The 24,186-nt window shown below is 42.7% G+C and overlaps 1 protein-coding gene across 1 annotated transcript; it reads left to right on the forward strand.

The window, feature by feature from the left end:
- Positions 1 to 633: 633 nt before the first annotated feature.
- On the forward strand, positions 634 to 23,612 carry aldh1l2 (aldehyde dehydrogenase 1 family, member L2). The gene is made up of 23 exons (XM_056368232.1): positions 634 to 896; positions 2,774 to 2,918; positions 9,020 to 9,254; positions 11,593 to 11,758; positions 11,980 to 12,081; positions 13,256 to 13,345; positions 13,768 to 13,902; positions 14,043 to 14,168; positions 14,256 to 14,347; positions 14,742 to 14,889; positions 14,970 to 15,089; positions 15,189 to 15,316; positions 15,745 to 15,895; positions 15,991 to 16,061; positions 16,152 to 16,257; positions 16,927 to 17,014; positions 17,899 to 17,992; positions 18,082 to 18,181; positions 18,600 to 18,698; positions 18,812 to 18,977; positions 20,069 to 20,174; positions 20,265 to 20,464; positions 22,079 to 23,612. The coding sequence occupies exons 1-23, from the start codon at positions 849 to 851 to the stop codon at positions 22,132 to 22,134; spliced, it is 2,772 nt and encodes a 923-aa protein (XP_056224207.1). The 5' UTR covers positions 634 to 848; the 3' UTR covers positions 22,135 to 23,612.
- Positions 23,613 to 24,186: the final 574 nt, after the last annotated feature.

Here is a 24,186-nt window from a genome sequence, read left to right on the forward strand (position 1 = left end):
TATATAATCTAATGATCTAATAAGGGAGGGAAAGGTACTTGAACACAAGGAAACCCATATCAAAATAAAACACATCCAAACAGTCATTTCAGGGGCAGATCATGAAAATTATAGTGTTGAGTTACTAACAAAATATAAATAAATAAATAATAATAGAATTTCAAAGAGAAAAAAGGTTGGAAAAGGGTTTTTCTATCTGTAAATTTCCACCAGGAGCATGATGGAAAATAATCTCAGGAATCTAGTCGTAGTCTTGCAAATTCCCAGCCTTTACTGAATCTTATAGTGTGAGACTAAAACCTGTGACATTATAAAGTAAATAAAGAATCGTCCATTCCATTACTTAGTATTCATGTAATAGGCTACATATACAAATGTTATTTAGAAGGAAATCTGCATGAGAGATAAAGAAAAAGAAAAACATTCAGTTATAACGATCATTAGATTAATCTGGATGTATATTTTAACTGACTTTTTTATGTCAATTAATATTGTGATTCAATTAAATAAATGCTGTAAAGAGCTGTCACCGTGGCCTTGAGACTTGAATGAATTCCCACGCGTGACCGCGCAGTCGTAGTGGGGACGATATGGAGCCGCGTGGACGCGCACGTACAGTGCCGGAGCGGCACGACGTGTCTGTTACTGTCGGGTATAAGCTGGCTGTGGCGAGTCCTGACCACAGCTCTGCCTCTGACTCCCGGTCACACACACACTTACACACTCACACACACATACACACACACACACGCGAGGGCAGGTGAGTGTGACCAGCAGCACCGACAGATCCCGCAGCGTCTGGATCGGTTTTTATTCTGACTCGGTTTTTATACTCAAACATCGCCATCATGATGTGGACGGCGTGTCAAGCCTTACGGAGACTCTCCACCTCCTCCGTGAGTAACGTTGCGTTTCTTGCTTTGCTGCAGCAGAGAATGAACAGAGACTCTGACACTTCAATTGCATTGATGAAAGTCGCACTGGTAAACACAGAGGACGGAGCCGGTCGGCCCTGACTGCGGATCACTGACTCAGTTCACGTCCAGGTCTTCATAAGTTACTGCTAACCAACCCAGTACGTGATGTAGTACAGTATCAGAGCCAGTGCCACGTTACCCCCTCCCTATGCTCGGACTGGACTGGCCTTTACTGTACAAGCTCTGCAAGAGTTGCATCAGCACAGGAGCCCCGCGCTGTAGACCGTCGGCAGCTTAAGTGCGGATCCTGCAGGAGCAATCTGCTCACTCACTCACTCACTCACTCACTCACTCACTCACTCACTCACTCACTCACTCTTCATTCTCTGCTTTGCAACCAGATGCAGGGTCATTGATGTTGTAAGAGCTGTCTAACAGTAGGTAGCTGCTTTGGATGAATGTCTTTGAATGCATCATGAAGCACGCGCCTCATGCGTTTGACAGGAGCACTCATGTTCTCCTCTGTGCAGGGGAAAGCTGAAACCTCCTTCCCTCACACATGTGCTACTGCAGTCGGATGCACTTGAGCTTGTCACTCTGTGGGTGAGGGCTGGCTTGATTTACTGACTCGAGTTCATCCTGTTACAGTCAGCCATGTGTATGGGTGTAAAAATTCCAAGAAAACTACAGGAATTCAAAGAAGATGAAAACGAAAAAAAAAAAAGATTGAATCTGAAGATGACACATTCAGCTTTATGGAAGTGTGAGGAATTTTTTTTTTAGACCAAACGTCCAAGTCTGAATCAGTAATGAGAGTAGCTCCGGTGTCACTTTAAGTTTTGAATAAATACATTTTCAGTAATTATGGCAGTTTGTATTGGCAAGATAATAACAAAAATGAAATGCTGGTTTGAATGTTTATGTTAAAGTGGCTCTATAAGTAATATGTGATATGAAGCACGAGTCACAGTTTCTGTACAAGTTTTCATGGATCCCAACTTTTGATAGCGTTCGCCTCTTTCAGGCCCAGTTTTGTGCATATGCAGTGGTTAGGAACAACACCCTTGGCTGTTTACCAGTGGCAGTGCTACTGAGTTACATTGTGGGAAATGTAGGATCCAGTGTTTTTGGAGTCCGGATATCTCAACTACTGCTGCTTTAAAGGAGCTATTTGTAAGTTTTGCTTTTGCTACATAGCTAACATTAGCATTAGCAGCTGTTTATTTACCAATCTAGAAGTTCAGCATCAAACTTCATTCCTTTACTAAAGCTGTCTCCAGAGGTAGACAACTATCAATTCTTTTCTTTAACTAACGTGACCATGCTTACCAGCTAGCCAGGGGCCATATCAGCCCGTCTTGTCACTTTCTGATACCGAGGCACTGTAGCCTCCAGTCTGCCCTGAAGACATAGCTGCTCAGAGGACATATTATAACCTCTTGTCTTGTAAATCCAACAATGGCTGAAGCTCTTGCCTGGACTGGTAAGTAAACAGCTACTAATGCTAACATTAGCAATGTAGCAATAGCAAAACTTACAAATAGCTCCTTTAATTTTCACCGTTGTTTTTCCCCCAGTTCTATGTTAGTGCAATCTAAAAAACCCGGAGTAGCCCTTTAAGAGTAGTGTTTTGAGGGCCCCTCTGGCTGCTGGGGCTAAAGACAGTCTCCTTTGATTGTTTGCTGGTAAGACCGCGTCCTCTGGGCCAGTTGCATAACAGCTACAGACCGTGCCGCAAACCACCTCCTGCTCAACAGTGTACTGTGTACATTATGACAACATGTGAATAGTCTGAGTGTTGATGAGTGTTTACAGTATTTACACTGAAACTAATGTGTGGTTTACTCTTGTTTCAGCATTACTACCAGAATAAGCTGAAACTAGCTATAATTGGCCAGAGCCTGTTTGGACAGGAGGTGTACAGCAACCTGAGGAAACAGGGTCACAAAGTGGTGGGTGTGTTTACTGTCCCTGACAAGGACGGCAAGGCTGACCCCCTAGGTGAGTTAACTCTTCTTCCCTCTGTGTTTACCTTTTGGTCCCTTGGTTTTCTTCCTGGTTTGAGAGTGAGACTGTGTGCACCATCACTGTCTGGTCCTTCAGGTAGCTCTTATCACTGATGGATCGCTGGTTGAACCGCTGTAAACATCATCACATCGTATTCTCAACTATCTGTACTCACATATACAGTATTTTAATATAGCAGAATTCACAGTAAAGCAGTTTCCAATGACAAGTTTTTTTGTTTCTGTTGTCATAACAGAACATGTTTAAAACAGTGACTGAAACGTCGCCCTTTAAGACTACATGTAAACCAACGGTCACTTCCAAGCTTCTGCTAAAATCCATATTTTATAACCACGACATCGTTTGACAACATCACCAAACACATCAGTTAAAGACAAAGACTGAGCTGGATTTACTGTAACATGATCAGAGAGAGAAACAGAATATCTTTCCTATTTTAGAACAGTTTTCAGCGACTGTGCTTCATTAAAAGTGGGTGGGGCCTTTATTTCCCTCACCTGCAGAAGGTAGCAGGTCTTTATTCCTAACACCCTCTGTTTGATATGTAGAATTGGTCGGAGTGGTATTTTAGTATGAAGCCTCGTTTTCAGTCACTCCTGTTTGTTATGTTAAAGTTACTGCAGTACGTGTTAATAAAAACTCAACACTTCCTATAACCATTTCAAATTAAGAGCCCTCTAGTGTTTCAGTGGGCAGGAACCCTTTATGTCTTAACAGGGCTTTTATTACTGTGCTGTAGTAAATGTATTGTCTCATTCCTAGTTGCTGGTGTTTCTGTTGTTTACATGCTATTCAGATCTGCTAGCTTCTTTAGCAATTAGCTATGACTTCTCTTTCTCCCTCTCTCTCCTGCTCTCTCTACTTGGTGTGTCTTGTGTAGTTATTCCTCTGCTTCCTTTAGTAATAATGATACATGTGATGAAAGTAGTTTATTTGCTGTAATAAAGGCGGGGCTCAGTGTATTGGAAGTGCTCCTCTTCTTCCCTGCAGTTCCCAAGCAGCCGGGAAGCCAGAGCGGTTTAGTAGACTGCCCATACCAAGAGGTGTAGCCCCTAAGCCCCCTGTCGGCATCCACACACAGTCCAGTCACATGGCGCTCGGCTGACAAATGGTGGAAATATGATCAATCAGTCAGTCAGTCAGTCAGTCTGGACTGGGCCTGCTGTTGCCGTCCAGCTAATAAAGAGATACCCAGCCCTCATATTTGGTGTTGAGGTGTGTGGAAGAAAGTTCACTCCGGTCCTTAGTCCAAAGTTTGCTGTAGTGGTTTGAAGGGGCGGTGGTCAACTGTATGTAAATACAACTGTGATCAGTTGGTACAGGCATGGTGATTGGCCAGGATGCAGTTACAGTTGGGATCAAACGAAAGTAAGAACAAAAGGTATTTGCAATTACAGACCTCACAGTGTGACACCCTAGGGTCATCTTTACCAGGGGGCAGGGAGGGCCCCCAGAATAAATCAGTCAGCAAGGTAGGGGTATTTAAGACAGTGATGAAATTAACAAGATAAAGGAAGATGTTACTGAATGCAGACAGACAGGTGTCTCCACTACCCAACATGTGTGCTGTTCTTCCTCAGGTGGCTCAGTGTATTAACATTAACATGACAACTGTGAGTGAGAGAAACAGCATTCACTGTATTTCTCTTTTCATATCATTGTCCTCCTGTGACAGTGTCTTCATGGAAAACACTAAGCACTGCTCTCAGTTGGTTTCCTGTCATTAATAACTGCAGTTGCAGCATTGCGATGATGTGGTGATGATGTATTATAATCAGCACTGTTCAGAAAGTTGCTGCCAAAACTGCAGAAGAAGAGAAAACACCTGCAGTTCAACTCAAGGATATCAGCGTCTGTTTTGTCCCTACAGCAGATTTTTCATGGCTGTTCAAAGTGAACATTTCTTTTGCCTTCAAGCACATCCAGTTTCTTAAAGTTAAATTAATGTTATATCAGTGTAGTGTTTTCAGCAGCACATGTGGCTCTGGAGTTTGTGGGGAGGAGACTCATGAGGGACGGTGAAACAGTGCAGACAATGACTGACTGATACGAGATTTTCAATGGCTGATGCTGATACTTAGAGAGGCTGATGGCTTAAATATAGCCCCAGCTCATGGGGAGTAGGAGTAGTGCTAAGCTAGTTTAGCTGGTTGAAGACTTGCTACTGTTACAGTTCCCAACTAACATTATTCAGATTTTATCACTGAAACCGTGAGTCACACTAATTAAACAGATAGTAGTCACAGACATTAAATATACTGAGCGAATATATTGAAAGCTGGGAGTTTAATTCTTACTGTTTTCTGTCCACATTTTGCTCCGTATTGAGCACTTTCATTTTATATTGAGCGCTTCCTTTTGATTTATAATCAGCTGATTAGTAGCACAGACGTCATCCATAGTTGGACATCGGGACCACCAGGAGAAATCCATAAAGGTTTTACCGTCCCTGTCTGTCGCTTCACCTCTTTGTGTTTTCATTCCTGATTTATGTTGATTTTTTTTTTTCAATTTCATTTGTGAAAAATCCACAAAGTGACATCTCCTAGTTTGTTACAGTTTATAATTGTCTTGTTTGCTTGAGCCAGTTGAAGGTGCGGTGCACATGATCAGGATGAAACCACCTGTGCTTAATTTTGAACATGAAAAACCCTGAAAGGTTTTTTACCTGCTTTGCTTATCATTGGACTTTGTGAAACAACATAAAAATGCAGAAGATTAAATATTTTATATTAAAATATTGAGACAGAAAATGTCAGCTGTGCCGGCCTCTGATGATCCTGTGTCCTCACTCTGGGTCATCGGAGCCTGTGCTGTGGCTGAGGTAGATGTGTGTTGACTGGACAGTGCTCCTGGACAAAGGCCGGCCTTTATTCCGTGTTAGCCGCGGGATAGTGGCTCCATTGTGTGAGCAGGGAGAGGCCCTGTGTGGCCTGGAGATGCAGCTCTGAGGTGAAAAGTCTGCAATCAGACTGCACTATTTGGTGTGATGCAATCTTTCCAGGAATCATCTTCAGCGATCAGCCTCCTGACCTGTGAATGCCATCCTCCTCTCCAGCCACCGTTCAACTGTTTCTTCTGGTACTATTTTGTCATCAGTATTTTCCTGCTGTGCCTGAGTCCATTTGAGTTAAAACTCTTAAATATTCAAAGGGCACATTGACTGTTGCAGTATGTTTGCACTCAGTGAAGATGGACTGTAGACTTTAATAAAAACATTAAAGTTTGTTTTTAGATTCCACCAAAATGAATTACTTTGTACTTAAACTGTTTAAAACTGATCAGAATAAAACCGTTTTGATATAAAAACCAATATTTATAAAATATGAATGAAGTTCCTGTGTTTAAATGTACCTGTGAGTTAGCACGGGGCCACTGTTGGTGCCCTTTGACCTCAGTGACATACTCTAGTATAGCAGGCTAGCTGTAGGACTGATCTGGAGACAGCTGGTTCATGTTTGTTACAGCTACAGCTGTGTGTGCAGGTAGAGCTGTTCAGCCTAGTTCTAACTGGAGTTACAGCTTATCTGACTCATGTTGAAGTGGCTGGGACGGCAACATGCAACTCCTGGTCTAAATGACCCTGCAGAGATAACATTTTATTACCTTTGGTTTGTCCACATGGTCATTTTTAAAACTTTCCATGTTGGTTGCATTTAAAGGACAAAAGTGACCAGGACACACTTCACAAGCTACAATACAGAGAAATTAAAGAAAGGACAGTCAGTATTTATGGATGGACTTTGTGTAACCTGTAACATGCATTTGGTAATTCAGGACTGACTGTCAAATGTCAAACACAGCTACACAAGTTTCAAAACAAACAAGCAGAAATTAAGTTTTAAGGTCCATATAGTATAAAGGTGATTGATTATAAAGCAGGTCTAGGTTCTATATTAATACTGTGAAAGTTCAAAGCGCTCAGTCCACAGAGAAATGCACACAGCCTGTATTCAGAAACTGAGCATTAAAACCAGCCGTCAGGACTTCTGGAACTTTGTGATGTCACAACAAAGCAGTCAGCCACTCAGACCGACCATCCAATCTTGCAAGATTTACCCGCTTACCTGATGGTTATCTCCACAGGATCAACTAAATGAACACAAGGCAAAATGGGAATACACAACCAGAATCTCCATTTTATAACATTAAGACTTTATCTCTGCTTTAATATTTGTTACTTATATAGAAAAAGTGACACCAAAAAGACTGTGATTAAGGTGTGAACCCTGGACTGTCTCACAAGATGTTTCCCATTCATTCTCTGTTCCTCTTTAGATACAGAATCATAAATCACAAGCTACATTCCAGTGTGGACTAGAAACCAGGATTTTCCTCTTTTCAAATATACATCTGAAATCATATAAAAATTAACTTTTATGTAACCTGTCTAATGGTTTGATCTAATTTAGTTCAGTCCCCAAATTTCTGTCCTGTAGAATGGCCAAAATATACAGTTTAAGGCTGTATCTACCATGTGACCAGACTGTCAGCATCCTACACACAAGGTAACAGGCATTAAACATCCACAGTGGTTATTACTATTATCAAAGGACTGCTGTATAATCCACATTTATTAATTATTAGTTAGTATTGTATTATGTTGAAGGTTTTGAATGATACTAATATAAAATCATGTTGTATTAATCCTCTGTCATTGACAGCACCATCAGGTTTAGAAAAGGGGATGTGTGATTTTTGAGTAAACAATTCAAAACTCCTATAGAAAATGATGTGCTCTGCACATTGCTTTTTTGGCTTTTTGAAGTTTTGCACTTATTTTCCCTTCAGTTGTTTTTGTCCACATCTCTTGTTCTTTCTTGTGCATTTTCCTTCGTCTACGAGTATAATCTTTTATTTTACAAGCCATGCCAATACCAACTGAATCAGAGGAGCAGACATGCCTAGGAATATTTATTAGTCAATCAGTTATCTAGTAAAAGTTAAATACTGTTATTAAAACTTAATTAAGCATCAACCCTCAAGAGAACAGGTAGACGACACAATCTGCCACAGACCTACAGAGAAAGCAACAGAGGAGAAAGCCTGCTGGCAGACTGCCAAGCTCTGAGCTGCTGAGAGAACTGGTGGAGCCAGTAACAAAATATACCTACATGTTGTCTCCAGGGAATCCATCCCGGGGTACGTCGTGGGTTCCGACCAGGAACATTTCCAGCCATGGTGCTGTGTTTGTGAAGACAGCCTCTGTTCTGATTGGACAAAAGTGAAAAGTGAACAGAAGTAATTCCAACCCATGCGGCAAACAGACATTACAAAAATTTGCAGTTGACAATGACAATTCTTGACCTGCCTTACAAAATCCCAACATCAATTAAGGCCTGAGTTCATGAAGTTGTCAGGCTACATCCAGAATACTACGTTTTAGTTTTAAAACTCATCTCTTCTGCTTACTCCTGATGTCCACATAACTCCGGAGCTTTCAGCCCCTAAAACTGAGACTTTCAGAATCTCTGCTGGACCTATTTTATTTTGAAAACTCTGGAGTTGTGTTTTATTTTGAAAACTCTGGAGTTGTGTTTTATTTTGTAAACTCTGGGGTTGTGTTTTATTTTGAAAACTCTGGGGTTGTGTTATAGTCTGGACAGACAGAAACTGAGACCTTTGGAAACTATGATGTAGATACCCACAGCCTCCTCTGATTGGCTCTAAGCAGATTTGACTACTAGTGGTGAATACAACATGATAATGAATTACAGTGTTACTGGCCTTGTTGTTTTTACTGTTCCTTGTTTGTAGTATTTTGTGCAACTAATCAACTGCAGAGTAAACAATCTACTTCCTGTTTACACCTGCTCTTACATGCTCAGTGTACATCAGTGGTCATGTATATATGCATTTTCAGGACATAGGCTTGACTAGTGAAATTTGTAAAATTCCATTCCCATCTATCTCTCCTCCCTCGTTTTCTATCAAGTCTTTACTGTCCCTATCAAACAAAACATGATATAGATACAAGGTCTTGTTAAAAAAAAAGTATGGAAGATGATTTGTAGGTTACAGTTAACTGTTGAAATGATGAACCTGTACTGATAACCTCTCCTCTTCTTTGTCAGCCGTGGCAGCGGAGAAAGACGGGACACCAGTGTTTAAGTTTCCACGGTGGCGGGTCAAGGGGAAACCGATCCCAGAGGTGGTGGAGGCCTACAAGGCAGTGGGCGCTGAGCTCAATGTCATGCCCTTTTGCTCCCAGTTTATCCCCATGAACATCATCGACAACCCCAAGCACGGCTCCATTATCTACCACCCATCTATCCTGCCCCTGCACAGAGGAGCCTCGGCCATCAACTGGTGAGAGAGGGGAGGGGGGAGGGGGAGGGGGAGGGGGAGGGAGGTGCTTAGTGGGGGAGGGCTCGCATGATGAGGGGTGAAAAACAAGTTTCAGTGGTAGCTACGGATCTGACAACACATGGTCATATCATTCTAATATATACTGTTAACATGTAGCATATCATATCAGTACAGTTTAAAGTGTGTGCTTTGGGTGGTGAGGAGGGAGAGTGATTTCAGTACAGATCTTATGACATCACACATTGGGCAGGTCCTGAGAAGCCAGCAGAGAAAATTCTATTTACTACATGACATGACATGACATTACTTTCTATCTGATTTGGATTTCTCTATTGGTCATGTGACCTCAAGCACCTTAAAATGGTTTCTTAAAAGTCTCAGAATGTGGTTTATGAAACATCACCATGTCTGGTTTTATAGACTAATGGGAGCAGGACACAGGGTGTATCATGACATAATGTGGACAACATCTATTAAAACAGGATGTCTTTCACTCAGTGAATCATGACTAGATTGTGTTATTGTTATACCACATCAACCACATTATTACTATAAGGAGTGTTCTGTTGTGTTTGGGTCTATACAAATAAAAATTGACTTGACTTGACACCCCCCATAATGCAATACAACAGCATCTTTCCTTAGACCTGCGTACCGTCTAAATGTCCACTTCTTTCAAACCTCACACCCTCATTTTGTGCTGCAGGCTTTGTGTTATATACTTTCAGTGTCTGACCGGTCCAAATAACTCTGATGACATCATTATCGACTCGGCTTTGCTTATTGGTTTTCGGGTTTTGTTCGTTTGAGCTGGACTGATCGTTCATTTAAGTCCCTTTTCTGTTCTAAACTCTACCTGCTGGTTCTCTGAGTCTCAGTGCGCTTCACAGCTGCTACAGTCTACAAACAAGTCTTACAAACAGGTTTTCTTATCAGTCCCCGTTGCTGGTCTCTGTTCTCCGCCCTGTCTATCTATCTGAAAGCAAAAGCTTCCGTTTGTTTTCAACTGTAAAAACAGCTTGTTCTGCTTCTTCTTCAGAGGTTTTGAACCCCTGCTGCGTTTGCCCCCGTTAACATCACCTGTAGATCCAGCTGTTTGTCAGTGGATGCTTTAAGCTTTAAGCTTTAAGCTGCTAGCTTTAGCTTTACAGAGAATAGCTGGACATTTTAGGATATACACTTCTTTTGTGTTTCCCAGAGTCAGATGAGAAGATGGAGTGCACTCTCTTCTCTTTCTGTTAACTATGAAAAATACAGTTTAATATAATTGTAACTATAACCAAAATTAGCACCTATGGGTTTTTTAAACCCACGTGCCTGAGTTTCCTTCCTGTTTAGACAGACAGGACACAGACACACACCTACAGGGAGCAAAGCCATTACATGCAGTTATGGACACACACTCACACACACATATGCAGGGAAGAGAATATCCCCACAGATAGAGAGTGAGCTGCTAGCCACCATCCACACAGCAAAATGAAACTGCTGGCCAACATATATGCCTGGGTTCTTGGCTCAAGTCTGGCCCATTTACTTCCACATCTGGGCAGACTCCAGCTGTTATCCTCCAGTATTTACTGACAACTGGAAGATTTTCTGTGTGTGCGCCAGAATTGGTCCAGATGTGAAAGTAGCATCTGATGATCATGGTGTATATGTGCCAGATTCACGCCATGGAACCAGGTGTATACTGGGCCAGGTGAAAACAGCAGGTGGCCCAAGTATAGGCCAGATTTATTCTGCTATTATGCAGACTGTTAGACTGGATCCGTCTCATCCACAGTTTGGTGCTCCTCTATGTGAGATGCTTCAGTCGATGATTGCGTGTTTTTAAAACTTAGTTCTGCTACAGCTCACTCTCAGAGGAAAGTGAAGCAGCGGCGTTTCTGGTTTAATAGCACCATGCTGGACAGCTGACAGGAGTCTTTACAGTGTCTGTCTCTGAGAGACGTCACAGCAGGAAAAGGGGCGAAATTGTTTTTTGTGCTGTTTAAAAGGTGCTTTACTAATCACAATGTAATTACAATAGAGTTATGTCACCCTGATATTGTCATTTGCAGCTAATTATAATTTAATCATCAGACTAATATACTGTGTGCTAGAATGTCTTGCCATGGGCTTTAGAATAAATGCATGAATATATACAGCAGACAGCTTGTTTGTTTCAGTGTTATCAGCAGGGTGACTGCTCTTATCACGTCTGTATGTGATCCTGCTCCGATTGGTCGGCTTTATGACCGACTTCACATCCTCTATCTGTTCTAAAAATAAATGTGTTATGGCACAGCTCCAAGAGTTTATTACTTTGTGTGTGTGTGTGTGTGTGTGTCGCCAGGACCCTGATCCACGGCGATAAGAAAGCTGGCTTCACAGTGTTCTGGGCCGACGATGGCCTGGACACTGGACCGATTCTGCTGCAGAGGGAGTGCGCTGTCGAGCCCAACGACACCGTGGACGCACTCTACAACCGGTTCCTCTTCCCAGAGGGCATCAAGGCCATGGTAACCACAGGGGCTTTGATCACACGAGGATTATAGTCAGGAGCATATATTCGTGTATTTCAAATAAAGACCTATATGTAATTCATGCTCTTCCCCAGTCTTTGCCTTCTCTATGAAAACTGTCTGTATTAGACTTTCAGAAACTCCAGTTGTTGTTGATCTATATCCAGCTGTTGCACCACCTGACTGACATGCCCGCTCTCACACCTCTCCCGGTGCAGGTGGAGTCAGTGCAGCTCATTGCTGACGGAAAAGCTCCTCGAATTCCCCAGACAGAGGAAGGAGCCAGCTACGAAGGCATCCAGAAGAAGTCCAACGCCAAGGTCATTCCAGACGACAGATATTGTAGCATGTGATGTGAATATGGCTAGTTTGACTGGTTGCAGTGTTGTTTGGTTAGTAGGGCTGCCACGACTATTTTTCAATTGATTAATCCATCAACTACTTTATTGATTAGTCGATTAATCTAAACGATTAATTTTCCTCCAGAAAATCTAAATGATACTCTGGCATGATCAATAAGTCCAGATTCTGGGTAAGACAGAAGAAAGAAAGACAGGGAGGTAGAAAGCGAGACAAGGAAGAAGCTGGGACTCCTGGAGAATGAAGGTCCAGATCCAAAACATCTGGACTGAGGCGGCGACCGCCAGGACAGGGAGCGAGGTCCCAGGATGGCTGATGGTCCAGCACCGAGTGAGAAGAGAGGACAGGGAGGCTTTGATGCTTGTGTGCTGTTAGAGAGAAGAAGCGGTTCTCAGGAAGTTTACAGAAGGATGGCAGCTTCATTATTGGGCCTCATCTTGTAGAAAATGTAGTTTTACTGTAGATGTTTTATTTGGTGTAACTGCTGTTTTAAAGAGTAACACGTAACTGCAGTATATTAAAGGGGCTATTTGTACGTTTTCTCTGCCAATGAATGTGGTTTCTTGTCGGGAGCAGGTGGTGGTGATTGTCTCTTGACAAGAGCTTCAGCTTGTGTTTACAAGACAAGAGGTTAGAATACGTCCTCTGAGCAGCCACTTCTTCCAGGCTTTTTATTGTTGGTCAGTAAAAACAGGCTTCAGGTTTCTGAGTATTACAGAGTTCCAAACAGAGACAAACACACAGAAAGTTTTCTGCTTCTTTAAGCAGTCGGACAGCTGCTCAGTTCACTTCCACCTTCATTCATGAACAGCATGGAGATTTACTGCTGGCTCAGCATGTTGCTCAGAGCCAAATATGTATTGAGCGAGTGAGTGACTGGTGTTTATCTTAGAGCAGAAAGCGTGAGGTGGGACTGATGGTAGCTGCTCTCTGGTTTGTCACTTGCAGCCACGTTGCTGGCCGTGTGTCTATATGTGCTATTCTTAGTGCAGAGGATAATTTTCCACCAGCATGTTTCCACGTGTCGCAGCCAGCTGTTGGGCTTCCCTCTCGTTCTCAGAAGTTTAGGTGAGCTGCTCTGAAAGTGGATCTGAGCTGTCAATATTTTGAGTCCAACTTCTTTCTGTCCCCTAGGTAAACCTGGCACAGCCAGCTGAGGCCATCCACAACTGGATCCGCGGCCATGACAAAGTCCCCGGAGCCTGGACTGTCATTGATGGTCAGGTGCGTTTCCTGGAACTCACAAGCAGAGAAAATACACACAGCAGCTGTCATGTCATACTGATAAAGGGTTTTTAAAGGTGGTAGTTTTGGATTGAGGCTGATATTCAGCACCTTGAACATGGCATCAGCAGGTCCTGGAACATTCCTGAAAAAGTCTAGAAAATTAAAAATTCACAGTTGGGACTTAAAATATCTGAATTTCTGGAGTCTTAAATTTGTGTTGCTGTTTCTTGGTGTGCTATGAATAAATCCTTTTAATAGTTGTTTATAAAAATATATCACTTTATTTTTCATAGAAGTGGCATTTGAAGGTCTTAAAACACCTTAACAGTCTCTTAAAAGTCTAATATCTAAGATAACAGCTAGTCTGTATGACAGTAGAGGAAGACATTTTTAATGCTTCTCTGTGTGTTCCTCCACAGTCTGTGACCCTGTATGGCTCATCCATGTTAGGGGGGGCGGTACCAGCCGGTCAGGCCCTGGAGATCGATGGGTTGTCCCAACCTGGCCTGGTCACCAAGAATGGGCTTGTCCTGCATGGGACTGATGGGAAAACTGTGAGTGTTGTACTACAGAACAAATATTCAGAGCAAACAATGAAGCAGAATGTGGCAATACTTCGGTTGACTGTAGGTCAATTCCGTTGCCTCCTCTTGTCCTGTTGCTGTACTTCATCCACTCTGTGTTTGCTCCACAGCTGCTGGTGAAGAACCTACAGTTTGAAGATGGGAAGATGATCCCTGCTTCCAAATACTTCTCCTCTGGAGAAAGCACCAGCGTGGAGCTGACGGACGATGAGAAGAAGATGGCGGAGGAGATCAGGGCAAGTTAACCTCTGGGTTAGCTGGTTCTCCTTCAGCTGGTTTTGGACTTCCAGTTTAAATGTCTTATGTTGTTTTTTTTATGACAGAACATCTGGAAGGGCATCCTCAGCAACGTCTCAGCCATTGAGGACACAACAGACTTCTTCAAGTCCGGAGCTGCCTCCATGGACGTGGTCAGGTGAGAGAGGTAGACGGTGCAGCGACTGGTCGGAAATGATTCACTTGTTATTTTAGACCACAACAAGTCTTCATTTGTATGTGGCAAGTGTGAAGTAAAGCCCAAATCACTGATCTGGAGTCAGTTTTTAGGCCTCATGTCTTTTCAATCATCTATGATCTTTATATTCTGACAATAACACTGATTTTCGTTTTCATCAATAATACACAATCTACATGTTACATCTGTACATCTTTGACACTTTGTGATCAGTATCCCTCCGCTGTCTCCCCTTGCCTTTAGTACAATAGCAAGAGGGCAACCATTACTGTCTGTATGTCACCTATTCATTTTTTAGAATCCAAATGCTGTGCCACTGTAAGCATTGTTGAAGTGTTGGTGTGTTTGTGTCCAGGCTGGTGGAGGAGGTGAAGCAGAAATGTGCTGGTGTGCAGCTGCAGAACGAGGATGTGTACATGTCCCCCAGCTTCCAGGATTTCATCCAGATGTTCGTCCGAAAGCTGAGAGGAGAGGACCAGGAGGAGGAGCTGGTCATCGACTATGTGAGTCTGAGCACGAGCTGTTGTTGTGTCAGTGTGTCCTGCATATACATTGTATATGACACGTATTATATTATGCACAGGCAACCAAAGAAGTGAACAACATGACGTTGAAAATGCCGTACCAGTGCTTCATCAACGGCAAGTTTGAGGACGCAGAAAGTGGGAAGAGCTACGACACCATCAATCCTACTGACGGATCTGTGAGTCATCTCCATGTGCATGTACACACACGTCCAGAAATCTGAGGAATAGCTCGGTGCACCTGTGGACTGTGTGTGACCTTCACCTCCTTCACCCAGGTGATCTGTAAGGTGTCCTATGCCTCAGTGGGGGACGTGGACCGGGCGGTGGCAGCCGCCAAAGAAGCTTATGATAACGGCCCCTGGGGCAGGATGAACCCAAGAGACAGAGGAAGTCTGCTTTACAAGTGAGTAGCTCCACCTAGAGGACTGCAGCGCGGTTACATGAGCGCCAATACTAGAACACCGAGGGGGATACTGGGTGAGGACAAAGTAACGGGTATGTGATGTTCTGAAAACACAGGAAGTTAGTTATTGACGTCTGGCAGCTGATTTGGCCAAAATATACACATGGTCAACAGTAGCTGTGACACTTCTTCTCTGACTCATAACCAAGTCAAATCCACTCAGAAATCATAGAGAGAACATGCTCCTCATACCTGCAGAACTTCATTCAGAATCCTCCTGATTTAAAGTTTGATTCAGTGTAAAAACAAAAACAGGATAAAATGAGGCTCAAGTTGTAGCTTGACAACATCATTCTTCCCGATCTATCCTTAGGGTTTATGCCACATTACTTTTTAAAGTCACCCTCACACTGACTCCCTCCCTTCAGGCTTGCAGACCTGATGGAGGAACACCAGGAAGAGCTGGCCACCATCGAGTCCATCGACTCAGGGGCTGTGTACACGCTGGCCCTCAAGACCCATGTAGGAATGTCCATCCAGACCTTCCGCTACTTCGCTGGCTGGTGTGACAAGATCCAGGTAGGTTCATGTTAAAGGTTACAATGCTGTTTTTGGGTTGTATTATAACCATCAGTGATTATAATACTAGAGACACATGCTGTTGTTGGTTTCAGGGCAAGACAATCCCCATCAACCAGGCCAGGCCCAACCGCAACCTGACCTTCACTAAGAAAGAACCTCTGGGGTAATCCCTCCTACTCTTCCCACACGTTTATATTCAGTAGGTTCTGTGTTTTTACTGAGTGTGACTGTGTGTGTGTTTTTTTTCTGACAGTGTGTGTGCCATTGTCATCCCGTGGAACTACCCTCTCATGATGTTGGCATGGAAGAGTGCTGCCTGCCTCGCAGCTGGAAACACACTCGTGCTTAAACCTGCGCAGGTGAGTCCATGTACAGTAGACACACACACACACACACACACACACAATAGATGCACTTCACAACGCTGGGCTCATATAGATGTAAAAGGAGCGATGTTTAGTGGCAACACCTTAAAAGTTCCTACAGTCTAAAGGTAGATGTCCATGTGTTGTTTGATTATAGATCAGGTCTAGCTTCTATATTAATACTGTGAAAGTATCAAAGCCTCAGTCCACAGAGAAATGCACACAGCCTGTATTCAGACACTGAGCCTTAAAACCAGCCGTCAGTTCTGGAACTTTGTGATGTCACAACAAAGCAGTCACCAAGCCCCGCCCACCTGGACCCACCATCCAACCTTACAGGATTTGGTTTCTCTGAGTGTTTACCTGAAATCTGCAATATTTTTATTGGATCACTCAGAAAACAGTCGGCCAATCAGAAGAGAGGCTCAGAGTCTCCTCTCTTCTTATTGGCTCACTGACCTGCTGTTATTAGAGCTCCAGAGAGAAGCCTGAGAGAGAAGATGTAAAACTACATTGAGATGGTTTTTGGTTCTTGAAACTACAAATATATCTTCTTATGGATCAACACTTCAAATAAAACAGTTTAATGATAAATTTGGATTTGTGTCACATAAAGTCTCCTCCTCCTTTTAGTGTTTCACGTCCCTTTTCCAATATCTACAGGTCACCCCACTGACAGCACTGAAGTTTGCTGAGCTGTCAGTGAAAGCTGGCATTCCCAAAGGAGTCATCAACATTTTGCCAGGCTCAGGTGATGAACACAAATGCAGCATCTACATGTATTTTTTTGTCCCAGATGTCATAAGGTTAGAGAAACATTAGAAACCATAAGAAGCAAGTGCAATAATAGTGCAAAGAAACTCAGACTGATCGGTGGTTCCCAACAATACAGTCTACTCACAGCTCCTCATGACAGGTTGCAAGTCTGTAAGTTATGAGTTCATTCAGTAAAAAAATGATTTTCCCTCGTCACTCTGTTTCATCTGAATCATCAGTCAGACCCACAGAGTCAGTGTGTTAGACGAAAAACACATTAGAAAAAGGTCCAAATTCTGCAACACATAATGTTGCGTACACAAATCATCCCCCAACTCTCACAGTCTATATTTACAACGTGAACGTGAAGCGGACACAGGTCTATAGATTATAAAATACATATTTTAAAGAATCCCTTGAAGACGAAATCAACAGTGAATGTCTCCAACTAACAGCTTCTGTGAGTGTATCAGAACCTGATGTATATGATTCCTCTGAGCCACAGAGCTCCACTGTTTCCAGAAACTATTAAACACACACTAGTAAGTCACACACAGTGTTACGCAAACATGTTTCTTCATCACCATGAAAACACACTGTTTATTTTGACTCAGTCCCACACACACCATCCTGCTGCCACAAATACTCACTAGAGTATCAGGATTTATCTGCCACTCAAAGTCGTCCCCAACAAATTCACCGTTTCCTCCTGTTTGTTTGATGAAAACCACAAATGAAACTATCTTTGTGAGGCGTTTTCTAAAGATTTGAAGTCAGGTGGATGTCGTTTGTTTGTGGAGCTCTGTGCTCTCTGAGTGCCGCTCTCGTTTAGTTTGTGACCCTAACAACCCCTCCCAACCCCCCCCCCCTCTCCTCCAGGTGGCATGGTGGGACAGCGTCTGTCCGACCACCCGGACATCCGCAAGCTGGGCTTCACCGGCTCCACACCAATTGGCAAACAGATCATGAAGAGGTACGAGCCGACATACTCGCCGCTCATTGGCTGGGACGACTGTCTCATGATATTTCATGCTCTTTCTTTTCCGTGACTTCCTGTTGCAGCTGCGCGCTCAGTAACCTGAAGAAGGTTTCTCTGGAGCTGGGAGGGAAGTCACCGCTCATCATTTTCAGCGACTGTGACATGGACAAAGCTGTTCGCATGGTGAGAGCTCCACTCACAAAGAGACTGGGAGAGGGGGGGGCTTATACTGAAGGATCATTCATAAATTAGTCAGTTTAGAGAAAATTTGTCTCCAGCAGTGAATTATTTATTAAGCCAAGGTACCAAACATTCTGTTTCTCTCTTTTCCTGTATATGTAAACTGAATATTTTCACTATTTTCTGACATTTTACAAACTAATCTGTTAATCTACTGAGTAACTGACTTGCAGTGTAAAGCATCAGATTGTAATGAGACTGAAGACTGTGGTGTCAGGGGTCTATGTAACATAGGTACACAACAAACATCCAGATCTATGATCACATGTACAGTTGTCTTTCAGTGAGCCACAAACTGTGGATGAAATACCACACTGTTAATTGTGTGTGTGTGTGTGTGTGTGTGTGTGCTGCTCCACAGGGCATGAGCTCTGTGTATTTCAACAAAGGTGAGAACTGCATCGCTGCTGGGCGTCTGTTTGTGGAGGAGTCCATACACGATGAGTTCATTGGCCGAGTGGTGAGTGAGACACCACCCTCCTCTAGGAAGAGTGGAGTACATCCTGTATATACTCCTACATCTGCCGTAATGCAAAAACATAAAGAGCTGTTTCTCCACCCTCTCCCTCTGAGGTGGAGGAGATCAAGAAGATGAAGATCGGAGACCCTCTTGATCGCTCCACAGACCACGGCCCTCAGAATCACAAAGCCCACCTGGACAAGCTGCTGGAGTACTGTGACGTGGGGGTGAAGGAGGGGGCCACGCTGGTGTACGGGGGCAGACAGGTGGACAGGCCAGGTAGAGCACACACCGAGCCACTGGAGCCATTTACACACATCATACATGTGGAGTTAGACTGTATGTGTGTGTGTGTAGCAGCAGTGTGTATAGTGACATTATAGAGCAGCACCAATGATCTTTTAAATCACACAGTTTACAGACAGGTGTTACTATCAAGCCTGTTTCTTCTCTCTTTGACCAGTTTCTACAGATTGTGTTTATGTCATTGTTTGTCATGTGTGTTGTTGCTTTATCTACAAAATACGATTTAGTGTGTTTATAGGAAGCTGCTGCAGCTACTGTAACTATTAGCTTTGCTATCTACAGCATGCATAAATTATTTACATATATTTGAAGGTTTTTTTCTTGGTGTTTGGTTTATAGCTTTTAAAAATGGACAAAATATTAATTCAAAACTCCACAGTGTGGCGGTGTCAGGAGGGTAGACAGTACTGTCTGTTAAATACCATACTGCTCCCTTTCCTCCATCTCCCATCTTCTCTTCTTCTTTCCTTAATCCTGTGTGAAGGCCCCTGCTGCTCGTTAGCTGGAACTGTTGACATTAGAATCACTTACTCCACATTTAAACTCACTGTGAAGCAATTATTATTATTTCTCGTTGCAGATATCACAACCCACTCACACATTGCTGCGTTTTCTCTAACCAGTCAGCTGTTGTTTACAGTTAAAATGTAAAAGAAAATGCGGCTGTATGATATGACCAATGTACTAGAAGGCATTCACCTCATCAAGAAGTCAGAGAACAACATTCAGTGGATGAACTGTTGTCTGTTGATACATAAAAAAATGTTATTTATGTATCAGTAATGTTTTTTATGTATGTGAACTAAACTTCTTGTAATTTAAAAACAATGCCAATCTGCGGTTTCAGGGATTTTGCACATAAATCCATGCGTCTCAATGTGGCGCTAAATTGAGACGAAGTTAACTGACATCATTAGATTATATCTGGATTGTACCTAACTCATTTCCTGTGGATTGTCTATTTCTTATCTCAGCATTGGACACAGAGGAGCAGCTGAGGCCTCGTCAAAGCTTTAGCATCGCTGTTATCATCAGCTAACATCTTTGTGGTCATTTTCCCTCAGGTTACTTCATGGAGCCCACTGTGTTCACTGACGTGGCGGACCACATGTTCATCGCCAAAGAGGAGTCCTTTGGCCCCGTCATGGTGGTGTCCAAATTCAAAAACGGGTAGGTCACCGAAGAGAGCATCTCGCTGCGGTGCCGTGCTACAGTCTGAGTCGCTGACTGTGTCCTCTGTCTTCTTCGTCCAAACCACAGCGACGTGGACGGCGTGCTGCAGAGAGCCAACGACACCGAGTATGGCCTGGCCTCCGGCGTGTTCACCCGCGACATCAACAAGGCCATGTACGTGAGCGAGCGACTGGAGGCGGGAACAGTATTCGTCAACACTTACAACAAGACCGACGTGGCTTCACCTTTCGGAGGCTTCAAGCAGTCAGGCTTCGGCAAAGACCTCGGTGAGTAGTAGAGGTGGAAAGAGAGAGAGAGAGAAACTGTACTCAAGTACAAGTACTGTTACTCAAGTACAAGTAAAATGACTTGTTCTCAGATACAAGTACAAAGTACGTCAGATAAAATGTCTCTGAGTAAACTTTTCTTCATTACATTTTTGAAAAGGGGAAGTGGAGGGTTAAAACATGTTGATAACAATCAAGCTATTGAATTAAAGAACACCTTTAATTCCAATCACTTTGCAGCCCGTCGATACAACTGATAAATACACTCAGATGGCAAAACCTAGATGAAACTGATGCAGTCTGATGCAGGAGTCCTGCAGTTTTAACATTGGTGGTAGAGGTGTTTCTATTATTTAGCCTTCCTTTTATGAATGGGACAAAATAGTAGAAACACCAGGACACAGCAGGAGTCCATAGACTTTGTGTGTTTAATATTGCTACACAGTCTGTAGCTTCTGCCTCTAGGGGTCTCTCAATCAAAACAATAATAAAAGACAGCATTGGGTGACGTCATGAAATAGTGTGGGATCATGGGAGTTGTTGTCTTCACCACCATTACCGTAAGCTCCTCCAGGTTTGGATTCCTTCAGTGTCAGAGTTTCAGGAAATCAAACAGACCCGTTGATTATAACCATTAAAAACACTGAATAAAGCAGTTTCACATTTAAAGTCAGTGTTTCAGTGACGCTGTACAGAGGACAGAGACTCAGGGAAGAGCTGGAGCTGAGATTGATGCTAACCTTTGTTTAGATTGTTTCTCTGATAACTTATGAAGCAGACGTTCAGCAGGTTTTTACCAGCAGCTGAATCATCCACAGAGGTGTCCTCCTCTCCATAACAAATACACCAGGGGATTAAAACCAGTAGAAAGACCCATAAAGCAGTTTCACTTTAAAAACCAGAGATTCACCGACGCTCTTCAGTGACACAGGACAGGACGTCTCCAGCAGCTGGGAGCTGAGCTGTCTAACATTTCCTCAGCTTGTTTCTCTGATAACCTCAGATCCAGCTTCTGTCACACAAACACAACACTGACACATGATCATAGAGGATATGATGTCATTGACAGGCGACCAATGAAACGTTCCCATGATTAAAATCACAGATTTCTCTGGTTTGAGAATTGATGGAAACATTTAGGATAGTGTAAGTACACAACTCAACAACATATAGAACACGTTAATGTGGAAAAGTTACAGATTATAACTTTAAGCTACACAGACAAAACGCTGAGTTGCTAGACAGCGTTGTAGCTGTTGATGCTGTTGTTGCTGATCCAAACAGCAGCAGCTTTTGTGCTGCAGCTGCTGATTCAACTCTTTTCATCTGTTGCGTTCTCACACACTGAATCATGAATCATAACTCCATCATGTGACTTTTGTTTTTACTCTATAATGATTTCCACTTTAAATGTAGCGAAGTGAAATACTTGAGTTAAGAAATACTCAAGCACGGGTAAAGTTTCTGATTTTTTAAAATCAATAATAAGTACAAGTACACAAAAAAAAAGACTTTTTTAAAGTAACCTCCACGCCTGGTGAGTCGTGACAGGGTCAACAAGCTCTGAGCATTACAGTTTGACTGACACACGTTTGTGCTCTGTCTCGTCCACAGGAGAGGATGCTCTCTTGGAATACCTCAAGACCAAAGCAGTGACTGTGGAGTACTGAGACCCAGACGCTCCCAATGAACTCTGACTCACATCTGAGCAGAAAGGGACTCATCTGTGTGCTTCGCTCAGACATCCGGCTTCTCTCAGCGTGGCCTCTGGACAGTGTGTGTGAATGTGTGTGTGTGTGTGTGTACTGTATGAATGATAGGAGATATGTGGGCCACAGTTTGGACAATGTGCCTGTGTTTTCTTGGCTGTCTGCGTGAAATTCACATCATGGACAAGGGACGTGTGGTTTTTAGCCGCCTGGATATTTACCTTAGCTGGACACTGCTTCACCTGACGGGAGCCGAGCTGCTCCTGACTCTGCTGTCAAGGTTTTGGGTTCCGTAAAAGTGTGTTTTGTGTCAAAACACACTCTCAAAACTCCACCAATCATATAAAAGAATTCTTTACCATAAGTGAAAATCAGATGAAGTCAATCCTCTCTGTCACCTGTGATGCTTCACCATTCCTTTTAATATCTCTGTGGTTCCTCTTCAGGCTGTTGTGTTCTGTAGCAGAAAACAGGCAGTTATTAGTTCACACACTGATGAGTACATGATTGCATCGATGTGAAGGGTGTGTGTGTGGAAGCTTTTAGGTTAAGTGTTGGAGCGTTAAGTGACCACACAGGACTTCTACTACAACTACATTGGACAGAATTGATCATCCATGATGGAAAAACAAGGTTCAGGTTACAACTGAATCCATAACAAATTAATTTAGATCAAGGTCAACTTACTGGCTTTTTTTCTAAGCTTTCAACCTGGTCAACCTTTCAACCTGGTCATTGCTAGATGTTTTCAAGTGTTTATGAAAAAGCCAGGAAGTAGATCTTGAATCAAGAGTTACTTACCACCAGGTTGAAAAGCAGTGTTTTAATGCACCTGTAAGCAGTGATGTAGGCAGTGATGTCACTGTGTACTGACACACCTGCGAGAACACCTCAGCATTACTGTAGCGAGGGGTAGAAGTTAAAACACCGGAGGTCAGAAAATCAATGCATCTGTACAGTTGTAAAGCACTAACAGTATTTATTGGTCACTACATGAAGCTACGTGGAGCCTTTAGTATTTTATCTCCATCATCACACACTGGTTGTTTACATCATGTCTCCTCCCACATCCTCACTTTAGACCTTCTTTCTCTTCCATTCGTCAAATTTAACTTTTTTGTAAATTTTTTTAACTAAAAGGGGAAAAAATATCTGATCTGATATATTTTTTCACATTGTATTTGTCAGGCAGAGGAAGACTATATGTTATAACACTACATTATTTTCTCTGAAGACCAGCTAGATGTTTCTATGCATCACTAATGTGAAGAAGTTGTGAAATTAGTTTTCTATTTGTCCCACATTGTCAGTGAAGGCAGCAAGGGCTACGAGAGCAAGTGTTTTCTTTCTCATGAAAAGGTGAGAGCTGTCCCCTCAATAAAGTCTGTCTTCAGCCAGTGATGCCACACAGTGGTGAATAAAGTTCAGTTTGAATTTTACTGTGTAATGCTGCTGTTCAGTGGGAAATATGTCAACATGCTGGGATGAAACAGTGACACTGCTTTTCCCAGATCTGCTGCTCTTATTATAATTATAAATAATAGTATAGAGGGAGACATATTCTGTGTGTTATCTGAAGCGCATCAACAGTAGATAATATTAATATTATTATTATTGTAATACAAATACTTTTGATGTCAATGGGTTTTTCCTTTTGAATACCAAAAACACGAGAGCAACAGTTTGAGGATTAAACAGTGTTTATCATTAGCATGTCAGAGAAGGTTACTTTTGAAATGTAATAGGTTACAGATTCTTATTACCCTATTAAAAGTAATGTAACTCATTACATTTGATGACAGTTCAGTACTATTAATTTAGTCTATTGGTGTCCTGTAGAAATGCCAAAAGCTAACAACCTCTCCCCGAATTCATATTTTAATGAGATCACACAGCTGAATGAAGTCAGTGATGTTATTAGAGCTCACACCTGTCACCTGTCTGACCCACGCTCCTGCAAAGCTACTCAATCAGTGTTACGTTCTGCAGAGCTACAGGGGCGGTCTGAGGCCT

Source organism: Seriola aureovittata, chromosome 22 (genome assembly GCF_021018895.1).
Source record: "Seriola aureovittata isolate HTS-2021-v1 ecotype China chromosome 22, ASM2101889v1, whole genome shotgun sequence".
Taxonomy (NCBI): Eukaryota; Metazoa; Chordata; class Actinopteri; order Carangiformes; family Carangidae; genus Seriola; species Seriola aureovittata.